Below are 13,263 nucleotides of genomic sequence, written 5' to 3'. Positions count from 1 at the left end.
TACGTTTTGTGCTGCAGAGTGGTAAATGTAAATGCACAACCTTAATTATTATTTATTTATTACCAGTTATTTATATAGCGCACGCATATTCCGCAGCGCTTTACAGAGATTATCTGCCCATTCACATCAGTCCCTGCCCCAGTGGAGCTTACAATCTATATTCCCTATCACATGCTCACATACATACACACTAGGGTTAATTTTTGTTAGGACCAAATTAACCTACCAGTATATTTTTGGAGTGTGGGTGGAAACCAGAGCACCCGGAGGAAACCCACGCAAGCACAGGGAGAATATACAAACTCCACACAGTTAGGGCCATAGTGGGAATTGTATTTAGATTTGAGAGGGTGGCTGGCTAAGCTCTAGATAGGCACACACTGCGGAACACTTATGGCACCATATAAATAAATAATAATAATGTAGTGTAGTAAGAGGCTGGCCAGGAACTGAGCAGCATGCAGTATTTGTCCTGCTTGCAAAAACTGTTCGTACCTTCACCCCTTGCAGTGCAATATAGTTAGTTCAGCATATTATGGACCTGCCTTGAAAATAACCCTTCAATTTGCAGGAACAGCTCTATAGCATAACATTTTAAGAGTGGGATTCGATTAGTTGAGAGGTTCCGACAGAACTTGCAGGCTAAGGGGGATTGTCCAAACCAGATTCCAGTTTATAAACCATTGTTCAGGCAGATAATAAAAGCTGATGGTTTTCCAAACCAAAAATATACTTTTTGATTACACTGTAATGGTACTATGGTTCTTTTGTTAATGAATGCAAAGATCAGATGACTGCAGGGCCGGCTACAGGGGGCTGAGCACCCTGTGCCGGCCCGGTGCATAGTGCCCTGCACCGCGCGCGACCGAAATTGGGGGCGTGACCTCATTTCCATAGGCCACACCCCTGCGTGACGTTATTTGGAGGCGTGCCCGCATGGCACGCCTCCAAATAACGTCAGGCTGGGGGTAAAGCCCAGCCCTCCGTCACTGGCTGGGCTTCCCCCAGCCCTCTGGTGTCAGTGAATGGATGCTCCCCAACCTCACCGATTTAACCACCCGCGGGCCACTTCGGCCCACGGGTGGAACAGCGGGACAGTACTGTCCCGCTGAAATCGGGATGTTGGGGAGGGGTGCGCCCTCTATGGGTGGCACCCCTATGCGACCGCACTGGTGGAACATCCCTAGAGCCGGCCCTGGATGACTGTTTCTGCGCAGAATGACCTATACCTGTACTTTTTCCTTACATTCACAGCATATACTATAAAGTGGTTATGCCTAGTAAGTGGCTGCAAGTAGTTACATGTGTGTGTCCAAAAAGGCCACCGAACCCAACCAATGCGGGCTTATTATTTCATCAATTATGTTAAATACTTTAATTTACAGTAAAATATCAAAATTTATAATAACAGACAAGCCCTCTAGACTGCAAAACACCCTAGGGCAATGCATCAGCTTTGTCCATGGATAATCAACATGGCCAATCTCTCTAAAAAAAAATGTTTTGATCATTTTACATATGCATATTTATTACAGAAACTATGATGAGTCACTTCATTATTTTACCTACAATTGCTGATATTGTTGGCAGCTGTAAAGGTTAAACCACTTGGGTTCTGTATAATATCTCCCATTTAAACCTTATTGGATTACTTCTTCTTCTTGGCATGTTGTAGACTTGTGGCAGAGTTCGACTTTCGAACTTTTGATCATGAAGGTGTCATATTCTTTGCTGGAGGCCACCAAGACAGCACATGGATTGTCCTAGCCCTGCGACATGGAAAGCTTGAGTTACAGCTAAAGTACAATGGAATAGGACGAGTGACGAGCAGTGGCCCGACTATAAACCATGGAATTTGGCAGACTGTGAGTATTCCCCATACATTATAATCACATGTGCAGCAGCCAGTGTTAACATGACATCATAAACACATAATCTAAAATGACAAAACGTCTTGTGTAAATCTCAGCCATATTATTTGTGGATGGACCAGTAGAATATGGTACAGATATATAATACATTCAAGATAACACTCACAACCTAATTCTGAGTAAATAGTTGATTGCTTTATTTTCAGCATGGCAGATAAATATAACACACAATTTCTTTGTGGATATTTATATAGTGCCGCCACAGTAGTGCTTCACTGGCAATGTCTCCTTGGCAATCTCCTAACATCAATCTGCACAAACACATTGTCTGTCAGTACAGCATCATAGAAACATAGAATTTGACGGCAGATAAGAACCACTTGGCCCATCTAGTCTGCCCAATTTTGAAACATATTATTACCTCAACCCTTATTGATCCTTACTTCTTCTGAAGGATATCCTTATGTCTATCCCATGCATGTTTAAATTGCTCTACTGTCTTAGCCTCTACCACCTCTGATGGGAGGCTATTCCACTTGTCCACTACCCTTTCTGCGAAGTCATTTTTCCTCAAATTTCCCCTGAACCTACCACCCTCCAGTTTTAGAACATGTCCTCTTGTTCTAATACTTCTCTTTCTTTAAAGAATGTCTCCTTCCTTTACCCTGTTAAAACCCTTTATATATTTGAACGTTTCTATCTTGTCCCCCCAAAGTTTCTATCATGTCCCCCCATGTACTCTCCAGATTGACAGATGTTTACTATCTGTCATAAAGTCTTTGTAAAGCTGCATACACACGTAAAGATTTTCTGTCCAACCATCCAATTGGTTGGAATGAAAATCTGGTAAGGTATGAAAGCAAATGACAATCAGCAATTTGCTCCCAAACGCCGAAAAATGGACTAAAAACTGTTGTTTGAACAAATTGTTTAGATCAAACATTTAACAAACTTGTCTGACAACCATTTTCGTCTGTTTTCTGGCATTTAGGAGCACATTGCTGATCATCATTTACTCCCATACGTTACCAGATTTTCATTCCAACCAATCAACTAGTTGGATGGTTGGGCAGAAAATCTTTACGTGTGTACCCAGCCTTATAGTAAGTCACTGCAACAAAACAATAAATAAATTGTGTGTTTATATATGTAATACACACACACCTAATATTTTGTGTTGGTCCCCCTTGTGCTGCCACAAAAATCTCTGACCCGTGGAGGCATGGACTCCATAAGACCTCTGAAGGTGTCATAAAGCATCTGGCACCATGACATTAGCAGATGACCCTTTAAGTCCTGTAAGTTGTGAGGTGGGACCACCATGACTTGGACTTGTTTTTCCAGAATATTTCGTAGATGCTCGATCGGATTGAGATCTGGGGAATTAAGGGCCTGATTCAGCAAAGAATGCTAATGCAATCGCAGCTGCGATTTGCATGGAAATGTAGCTGGGAAAATATGCTAACAGTCGAAAAGCTTTCCCAGGCTTAAGAACACCCACTGCTGCCTTCTCATCTGCATCCAATGTCGTTTACCTACATAAACATCGGTAACATCCACGCAGATCGGACAGCCATTGCGGAATCTCTGCACTGTCTCAAATACAGCTGCTATCCTTGCACACAGAGGTCTCAATCTGCGAAAACAATCGTAACAGCTAATTTAAGCACGCCCACTGAACAGCGTTCAAACGGTCAGACATGCCTGTGTTCCCCTAACCACCCCCCTCTTACCTCCCCAAACGCTGACTACATGACGTTCACTTTGCGAATGATTCCTATGTGCATACGTGATTGCGACGCATGGGCAGAGTGACTTATTTACATGCGCAATTGCAAATAATTGCCCGATCTGCGTAAAATGCAGAATTGTGTCCGCTGCTGAATCAGGCCCTTAGATGCCAAGTCACCACCTCGAACTCTGTGTCATGTTCCTCAACCCATTGCTGAACGATTTTTGCAGTGCGGCAGGGCACATTATCCTGCTGAAAGAGGGCACTGCCACCAGGGAATACCATTGCCATGAAGGGGTGTACATAGTCTGTACTCTGCAACAATGCTTAGGTAGGTGATATGTGCCACAGTAACATCCACATGAATGCTAAGACCCAGGGTATCCAGAACATTGCCCGGAGCATCGGGTGTGGTATGTAAAGTCGACAGGTTCTGAATATCTACAATGTTGACATGGACATTAGGTCCATTCACAAATGCTGACGTGGTTAAACTGTCAGTATGTTCATTCTAACATACATTTTCTTTGCAGATTTTAGCCTAAACCTAACCATAAAAATACAAAAATGTTATGTTGATATTTTAACCATGTTGACATGTGATTTTTTTTTTTTTTTTTCTTGTCGACCTTATAGTCATGTTGACATTCTGACCAGATCCCTAGAGCATCACACTGCCTCCACCAGCTTGCCTTCTTCCCATAATGCATCCTGGTGTCATCTTTCACCGGGAAATGCACCTGGCCGTCCACATGATGTAAAAGAAAACGTGATTCATCAGACCAGATCCCCTACTTCCATTGCTTTGTGTGCCAGTACAGATGCTCACGTGCACATACCCACACGTGTGTGTGTGTATAGATATATACACACACACACGCATATATGCATACATGTATGTATAGAGTGTGTATGTATGTGTACATAGATACACACATATTTATATTATATGATATTTTATTTCATGGTTTTTAAGAATTGATTTTTTTACCCAGAAGGTTTCCGTACAGCTATTGGTGCAGGACACGGCAGGGAGAAAATCTGTTTAATTGTAACATAAACATAGGAGGATTAGGCTAATGTTTGCAGGCATGGAGTCATGTCTAGTCTTCTGTTTGCCTACCACGCTGCATACATATTGCACATTTTCAGCCTGCCTGAATGAAGTAAGTTTAGAGAATATTTCCAGTCCTCTATAGAGTCAGTTTTCCTGGAGTTAAGGGAAAATGCAGAATGTCTCCTGGATTCTTGATTTTTAGTGGCAATAAGGATTAAAAGTATTATAAATTATTTCTGTATTGTACATTTGATGTACTGTCATACTTTGTGCACAACCCTGGTTTTTTTTTCTCAATATTTGACTAATTTCTACATGATAATCTGGAATCTAAATTATTTTGAAAAGCTAATAAAGTTGCAAGATTTGGAGAAGAACTCTGAGATCCAGAAACTACAGTAAACACCAGTTCATTTTTGTCGTCTTTCCTCTGCAGATTTCAGTTGAGGAATTGTATCGTAATTTGGTAATTAAAGTCAATAAAGATGCTGTCATGAAAATATCAGTGTCTGGAGATCTGTTTACACTGTATAAAGGATTATACACACTAAATTTGACAGTTGGAGGAATTCCCTTTAAAAGCAGTGAGCTCGTTCAGCCAGTAAGTGCCATCAGCCTGCTGTGTGTGTAAGTACTGCTGCTGTTCTGAATGCTTAGCCAAAAATATAGTAACCCGTGCCTGTTCTCAGATCAACCCACGTCTCGATGGCTGTTTGCGAGGCTGGAAATGGCTGGACGGAGATGACTCCTCGATACAGCAGGCCGTGCAGGTGGCGGAAAAGATGCAGTGTTTCTCCATTGCAGGAAGAGGCTCCTATTATCCGGGAAGAGGGTTTGCACTTTTCCACATCGATTATAGTAAGTGAGGATAAACCACTAACAATCGAAATAGGCTCAATATTATATCCACTAAAATGTTTTACCTGTGTTTTTTTTGTAATTCTTGCCATGAAATGACTTGCTGTACATCTATACTGGCCTTACTGTAAGAGGAGAGAACAGTTTGAAACGCTGTCAATTTGTCTTTCCTTTGGATGCAAGCGGTGGCCTTTTGCACTCTAGCCCTCCTACAAATATACATAGTGCATTTTTTTAGTTTGCTGCTTTGTAGTAATAATAATCGTTACCTTATTACAATAAGCACTGCTTTAGCTAGCAAATTATGATTCTAAATGTTTTATTGTAATGTGTTTTCAAGAAGGGTTCTACTTGTCTAGCCAATGAATTAAAATGCAAGTCTAGAAAAACATGATCCAACTTTAAGTTATTTGAGACAATTTATTAGCAAAAGCTTATGTAATATGGCAAGAAGAGTCTGAGATTGGGTCCAGGACACAGCTCAGCTGTCATCTTCAAGTGACATTTTTTCTGCATTACTTGCAGTGAATGTATCTGGAAAGGAGGACTATGAGCCAAACTGGACAGTAGACGTCCGTGCAGAGATAAATCCAGCAACAGATACTGGGGTGCTCTTTGCTCTTGTGTCAGACGATAAAGGCGTCGTCCTATCGCTAGCTCTTATTGATTATCATTCTACCATGAAATTGAAACAACAGGTAAGAACTGTTGCTCCTTTACCTAATCTTCATGCATTCAGTTTTTCTCAGTCACTCCACTGTCTTCATTTAGTCCTTGTGTAAGTTGTTTAGAAAGTAATACATGCATAGTTCAGAGGCAAATAACAAATATTGTGGGCTCTCGATCTTGCGTAAACTGCACATTCACGCTTAGCGGAAGATGTATCAAAACTTTTAAAGAGAAAAGTGGCGAAGTCACCCATAGCAACCAGCCAGCTTGTAACTGTCATTTTATAGAGTGTGCTAGGTAGGGATTTTATAATAGTCAGGTGCATAAATATTGGGACATTGATAGAATTTTCATATTTTGGCCTCTATTCACCACCACATTGGCTTTGAAATGAAACAAACAAGATGTGCTTTAACTGCAGACTTTCAGATTTAATTTGAGGGTAATTACATCCAAATCAGGTGAACGGTGTAGGAATTACAACGGTTTCTATATGTGCCTCCCACTTTTTAAGGGGCCAAAAGTAATGGGACAAACTAAACAATCCTAAATCTAACTTTCACTTTTTAATACTTTGTTGCAAATCCTTTGCAGGCAATTACAGCCTGAAGTCTGGAAAGCATAGACATCACCAGACGCTGGGTTTCATCCCTGGTGATGCTCTGCCAGGCCTCTACTGCAAATGTCTTCAATTCCTGCTTGTTCCCTTCAGTTTTGTCTTCATCAAGTGAAATGCATGCTCAATCGGATTCAGGTCAGGGGATTGACTTGGCCATTGCATAACATTCCACTTATTAGCCTTAAAAAACTCTTTGGTTGCTTTTGCAGTATGCTTCGGGTCATTGTCCATCTGCACTGTGAAGCGCCGTCCAATGAGTTCTGAAGCATTTGACTGAATATGAGCATATAATTGCCCGAAAGACTTCAGAATTCATTCTGCTGCTTTTGTCAGCAGTCACATCATCAATAAATACAAGGGAACCAGTTCCATTGGCAGCCATACATGCCCACGCCATGCCACTACAACCACCATGCTTCACTGATGAGGTGGTATGTTTTGGATCATGAGCAGTTCATTTCCTTCTCCATACTCTTCTCTTCCCATCACTCTGGTACAAGTTGATCTTTGTCTCATCTGTCCATAGGATGTTCCAGAACTGTAATGGCTTTTTTAGATGTTGTTTGGCAAACTCTAATCTGGTCTTCCTGTTTTTGTGGCTCACCAATGGTTTGAATATAGAGGGTTCACCACAAAATGTACTCTTGTGAAGTCTTCTCTTGATTGTTGACTTCACACATATACACCTTTCTCCTGGAGAGTGTTCTTGATTTGGCCTACTGTTGTGAAGAGGTTTTTCTTCACCAGGGAAATAATTCTTCTGTCATCCACCACAGTTGTTTTCCGTGGTCTTCCGGGTCTTTTGGTGTTGCTGAGCTCTCCGGTGCGTTCTTTCTTATTAAGAATGTTCCAAACAGTTGATTTGGCCACACCTAATGTTTTTGCTATCTCTCTGGTGGGTTTGTTTTGATTTTTCAGCCTATAAAAACCATTGTAATTCCTACACCGTTCACCTGATTTGGATGTAATTACCCTCAAATTAAATCTGAAAGTCTGCAGTTAAAGCACATTTTGTTTGTTTCATTTCAAAGCCATTGTGGTGGTTAATAGAGGCCAAAATATGAAAATTCTGTCAATGTCCCAATATTTATTCACCTGACTGTGTAAATGTGTTTATCCTGCAAATTCAGTTTTATGTAGAACTGTGAATAGTGGTCCGTGTTTTTGTTTTTTGTTATATGTATCATTAAAGCAGGATACACATTTTTCTAGTAGGTGTCTGACATATGTGGTTCCTGAGTTTCTTTGATCTTTCAGTTCCAAAATCAGCAATGGATGGTCTGGCATACAGTAAGTGAAAGCAGACACAATTATCCTCTTATTTAGCATTTGGAGACTGACAAAGTCACACAGTATTTTGGAGTACAGATCAACAATCTTATTATCATATTACTTATTTACCTATAGAAGGAAGATTCAGTTATATCTATGAAGCACAATAGAATATGTTGCGCTATATAAGAAACTGTTAATAAATAAATTAAATATTTTAATTGCAAAGCCACCACCCAATATTAGATTTGCCCATCTGATTTATATGCCACTTTACTCAACTCATATTCTTGTTTGTGCCCCTGATTTTGCCCATCACACTGAATGCAGAAGGCAAAAGTCCAAACAGTGATGATTAGGGTGGAATTTCTTTGTGAAATATTTGGTAATATAAATAATTTGATATGTTGTAATTTATGGTAAATTGTAGTGCTTCGTCTTTATCTATAGATCTATCTACTGTATTTTTTTCAGTTCTATTTTCACTTGCAAAACTATGACTAGATGTCTGCACTACAGTTACAAATGTGGTGTTACCGTGTTTCCCCGATAATAAGACACTGTCTTATTTTTTTTTGTTCAAAAAAACACCATAGGGCTTATTTTCGGGGTAGGCCTTATTTTAATTAACAATGACAGCAGTGCCCCTTATGCAGCCCCCCCCCCCCTTGCAGGCCCCCTTGTAGAAGTGCCCCTTATGCAGGTCCCCCCTGTAGCAGTGTCCCTTATGCTGCCTCCCTTATTGCAGTGCAAGCCCCCCTGTAATTGATCCCCTACCCACCAGTACGGTACTTACCTGACTCGCTGCCGTCCGGGATGTCGCTCTCACTTGCGCGCTGACTGGATCTAACATGATCCAGCAGGCGCGGCCGCACAGGATCCTCAGCACGCGGATGACGTCACCCGCGCACTGCATGTCTGGGAACGCTGGTCTCTGCAGCGTTCCCAGCTCAAAATGAGATTTTGGTAGGTCTTATTTTCGGGGTAGGGCTTGATTTGGACCGGGTTACAAAAGTAAGGGTAGGGCTTATTTTCGGGGTAGGTCTTATTATCGGGGAAACACGGTAGATGTTTATAGAGTTTACATTATCTTACCAAGATATGTTTGCTTTGAACACTGAGCAGCATAATTAATGCATGTTGCATCTTTATAGAGAACTCTGAATTGATGTTTTCTGTCTCACAAGGTCGCTGTACCACCCCATACCTTCACCCATGCATCAATGTAATTCTTCTCTATGTCCGTCTATAGCAGAGGTTCCCAAATTTGGTCCTCAAGGCACCCGAACAGTCCAGGTTTTAAGGGTATCCATGCTTGTCCACAGGTGAATTAATTAGTACCTCAGTCAGTTTGATTCAACCACCTGTGCTCAACCATGGATATGTCTAAAAACTGAACTGTTGGGGTGCCTTGAGGACCACGTTTGGGAAGCTCTGGGCTATAGTCTGATTCTTTTGCTACACACGGTCATTATTTATAGACCACTTTTCACATTCATCTTTTCTAAAACTCCTAAAAAAAATATTATTTGGTACAAGATGTAATTACATATGTTTTGGTATTTTTTCTTTTAACCACTTGCCTGGCACGGTCGCATCAAATGCGACCACACCAAGCTGGGCTTTCCCTGACATAGTCGCATCTGGTGCGAGCAGTCAGAAACGCCCTTTGGGTGGCTGTTGGAAGTGAATCTTCCTGCAGCCGTCAGTCTCAGAGGGACCTTCTGATCACCCTGCATCTTCAGATCCCCTCCCTCCCTCTGTCTTCTGGTCACTGCTGGGAACAGTGATCAGCCAGCAGCTCCCCTCTGTGTACACCTGGCGACTGCAAGGAGAAGAGCAGCCGCTGGGTAGTGTCACCCTCATCTGTGTCCACTCGGCGGCTGCAAGGAGAAGAGCAGCCACCGGTGAATGTCAGCGTGTGCCCCCATCCGGGCCTGGAGTTGCCTGGACACATATAGTAGGGATGACCATGGATCGGCAATCATCGATTATTAATGGTTGGTTTTGCCATCGATGGCAGTCAGCCAAGGGTTCTCCGCCATCGATGGATGACTGAGAGCCGATGGTTTGTTTTGTTTTTTTCTTTGTTTTTTTTTACGGGATGGAGCTTAGCCCGGTGACCGCTAAGCCCCGTCCCTGTGTTTGGTTGGCCTGCGGCCTGAAGTGCCCCCAGCATCGGTGACTATCGAGGGTGTTCAAAACAATAATAGTTCACAATCGATGTTCTTGTTCCATCTATGGTAATCGCTGATGGACTCATCGATGATAACCATCAATCGACATCACAACGATGGCCGTCCCTCATATATAGCAGAGCCTTGACTGCCCACGATAGTATTATTTATCGATACTTATCGATTTTTACATATCAAGAAAATTAGTTTTTTTTAAAAAATTCATGCACAGTATACGATCGATGGTATAAAACCATTGTTGATCTGTACTTAATAGCAGTATACCATAAACATTGCTATTTTTATGGTATACTGTGTAAAAAAAAAAAAAACCCATGTTGTATAAGTTTTAAATAGACCTAATTCAATCATAAAAATAAACAACAATTTCGGAGTGTTTTTTTTTTTTTTTTTTTAAATGTTTGTCAGTTAAGTGGTCAAAGTATCCAGTCCAGGAAAATCTGTGCCATGTGTTCCTCTAATAGCTGGGCAATGTGAAAATAAGCAATAACTGACTCCTTAATAAATCTAGGGCTGGTATTGGAGGGGTTGCTACCAAAAGCAATGCATAAATCCAGCCTGGTGTGTATTTTGTTCTGTCTGTTGCTGCTGTGTGTAGAGCAGGTTAGTTGAGGAGACCTAGCTAATTTGTAATTAATTTTCTTCTGCAGTTCGTCATCCTGTCTGTAGAAAACACTGTCGTTTGCCGATTAGAAGTAAATGTCTGTGATAAAGAACATGTTGTGGAGATCTCTGTAAGCAAAGATCAAATACTCCTTTCTTTTGATGGAACACTCGGGCGCACAGCATTGCATGAATCAGAATTACAGACCATTCTCTCCGCCCTAAATGACCACTTGCCGCATGGTGTGAAGACCTACATAGGAGGATTATCAGGTATGTTTTTCACTGGTATTAACCATCAGAATTCAGCCTTCCTAGATGTGGACGCAGATAAATCCCTAATTTTTAAACCAACCTAATCTAATTTCCCCTGCAATTTTAGTGGGTAGATTTAAGTTATTGCTACAAGGGGTTAAAGTTACGGGTGGCCTTTAATTATCTTTAATTATTGAGGCCCCTCCAGTTTAATTTAATATGAAAATTAGGCTTTACAGTTGTTTAGTTGCAGTAGAATATTCTGTAAAATTATCCTTTATTCAATTATAATTATGTCCAAAAAGAAGGTTGAAATGACCAAATGTCATGCAATTTATCACCTACTTGTGTGATCAAACTGGACTTTTCTCCTGCCAGGATCCCAGGGGCATCATACTATGTACTAAACTGGTAGGCAGAGAATCTCCAGACATTCCAATGCAACACGAAATAGGTCCCTGCCCAGAACAAGTTACTATCTGGTTATCTATATTCATGCTGTTTAGAAACTACAGGAATTAAAATCACACTACACTCCAAACAGAGACCAGATGAAAATCCATTATCCTATGTTACTTGGTCACTTACCATGTGAATGCTGGGAAAACCACCTGAAAACAAGCCTGCCTTTCCTCCGGTCACTTATTTACTCTAAAATATTGAAATTTATATCTGATGTGTAAAATACTTCTGTCTAATTGCAAATTAATTGTTGGCACTGTTATATGCCATGCAAAATATTTTTAAATGTTTGATTTGTAATTCACAGTATCAGCTTTCAGTTACACGTTAGAACCCTCCTTTGTTATGTTGATGATGGTTGTTTTTGCACTGTATAGATGTGGATGCCACTCGCACTCCAGTGACTGCATTCTATCAAGGCTGCATGACCATCACAGTTCAGCAAAAGACCCTGGACTTGGACGAAGCTATGTCCAAGCACAATGACATCACCTCCCACTCATGTCCTCCTGTTAGGACAGACAAATAGTCCAGACTTTTTTTGTTTTTTAAACTCAAGTATCATATTTTTTATATATATATGTATAAATTATTTTGACTTTGCAGTATTGTGCGTGTATATTTTCGTAAAACACTGAAATTATGTAAAACCTACTGATTTTTACATTGTGTCAAACCGTTTATGACAAATTGACAATAGTGCCCTGCCTGAATAGTTAAGGATTGTAATATATTGTAAATATTTTTAAAAAACAAAGCAAAAAAAAAATGAATGTTAATTACAAATAACATGTGCGACAAGTTTCATAAGGATGCCTGTATTCTAAATACAACTGAGAACTGTGGTAATATTGATATTGTGGCAAAGATTTGCAAAACTGGAAAATGTGTTATATTTTTAATAGCATATATTGCTTTTTAATTAACAATTTCAATAAATACAAATATTTCCAAAAAGTTACAATAGTTTTTTTATATATAGTATAGTATATATTTGTATCTGCTATGCACTGCAAGAATATGTCTATCAACACTGCTGGAAAAAGGATGATGACATTTAATTGGCATAGAGAACCTGTGTGATGAAAAAATAGAAAAATTTAATATTCCTTAAATACACTAAGCAGCGTCGCTGAAAATAATGTTATATTTAGTGTCTTTAACATATGAAGCTGATGTAACCAGTCCCCTAATGCAGTAACAGCCAGGGCTCCAAGCCCAGGTTGAAATCTGTTGCCAGTCCTATGATTTATCAAAGTTCAGATGGCCTCCTCTCTTTACTGTACGCTAGTTCCATGAAAAAATAGCTGCGATTGTTTTATCAGTTAAGTGGTTAATGTTTTTTGTATGTATTTATAATGCCAGCTTGTTTTGTCCGCACATTTGTAATTGTATAATTTAAAGAAAGTAAGCTCCATGGCAGGACGCGGGCACATACTGCACAGCCTTTCTGTATTGCTATCATAGATGATGCAATTATCCTTGTGTTTTGTGAAGGATGTACAGCCATGCATGAGCATGTTAATATCTAAAACATTGTTAGTTCAGAAATATTTGGTCTAAAAAAATTTTTGTTCAGTACTTCTAGTTCCTTGGTGTGCTTCCTTGAATGCGTTTATCAGACTGTGAACACCAGTGACCTCAAAATCATGATCACTATGAGGAAC

The 13,263-nt window shown here is 40.3% G+C and overlaps 1 protein-coding gene across 7 annotated transcripts in view; it reads left to right on the top strand.

The window, feature by feature from the left end:
• The window catches only part of GAS6 (growth arrest specific 6), a 70,581-nt gene extending 58,031 nt beyond the window's left edge, over positions 1-12,550 (top strand). For 6 of the 7 annotated variants that reach the window (XM_088454138.1, XM_088454137.1, XM_088454136.1 and 3 more), the window contains exons 11-16: positions 1,676-1,865; positions 5,097-5,261; positions 5,350-5,518; positions 6,044-6,216; positions 10,927-11,152; positions 11,974-12,549. In XM_088454138.1, the coding sequence (XP_088310264.1) occupies positions 1,676-1,865; positions 5,097-5,261; positions 5,350-5,518; positions 6,044-6,216; positions 10,927-11,152; positions 11,974-12,125 (1,075 nt within the window). In that variant the 3' untranslated portion in view covers positions 12,126-12,549. Of the gene's footprint in view, positions 1-1,675; positions 1,866-5,096; positions 5,262-5,349; positions 5,519-6,043; positions 6,217-10,926; positions 11,153-11,973 lie in introns of all 7 variants that reach the window. The other variant, XM_088454140.1, reaches the window with a different exon arrangement.
• Positions 12,551-13,263: the final 713 nt, after the last annotated feature.

The sequence above is a fragment of the Taudactylus pleione genome, unplaced genomic scaffold, assembly GCF_031769625.1.
Source record: "Taudactylus pleione unplaced genomic scaffold, aTauple2 ptg000609l, whole genome shotgun sequence".
Lineage (NCBI taxonomy): Eukaryota > Metazoa > Chordata > Amphibia > Anura > Myobatrachidae > Taudactylus > Taudactylus pleione.
The sequence above is the reverse complement of the archived record's forward strand: the minus strand, read 5'-3'. Positions and strand labels throughout refer to the sequence as shown.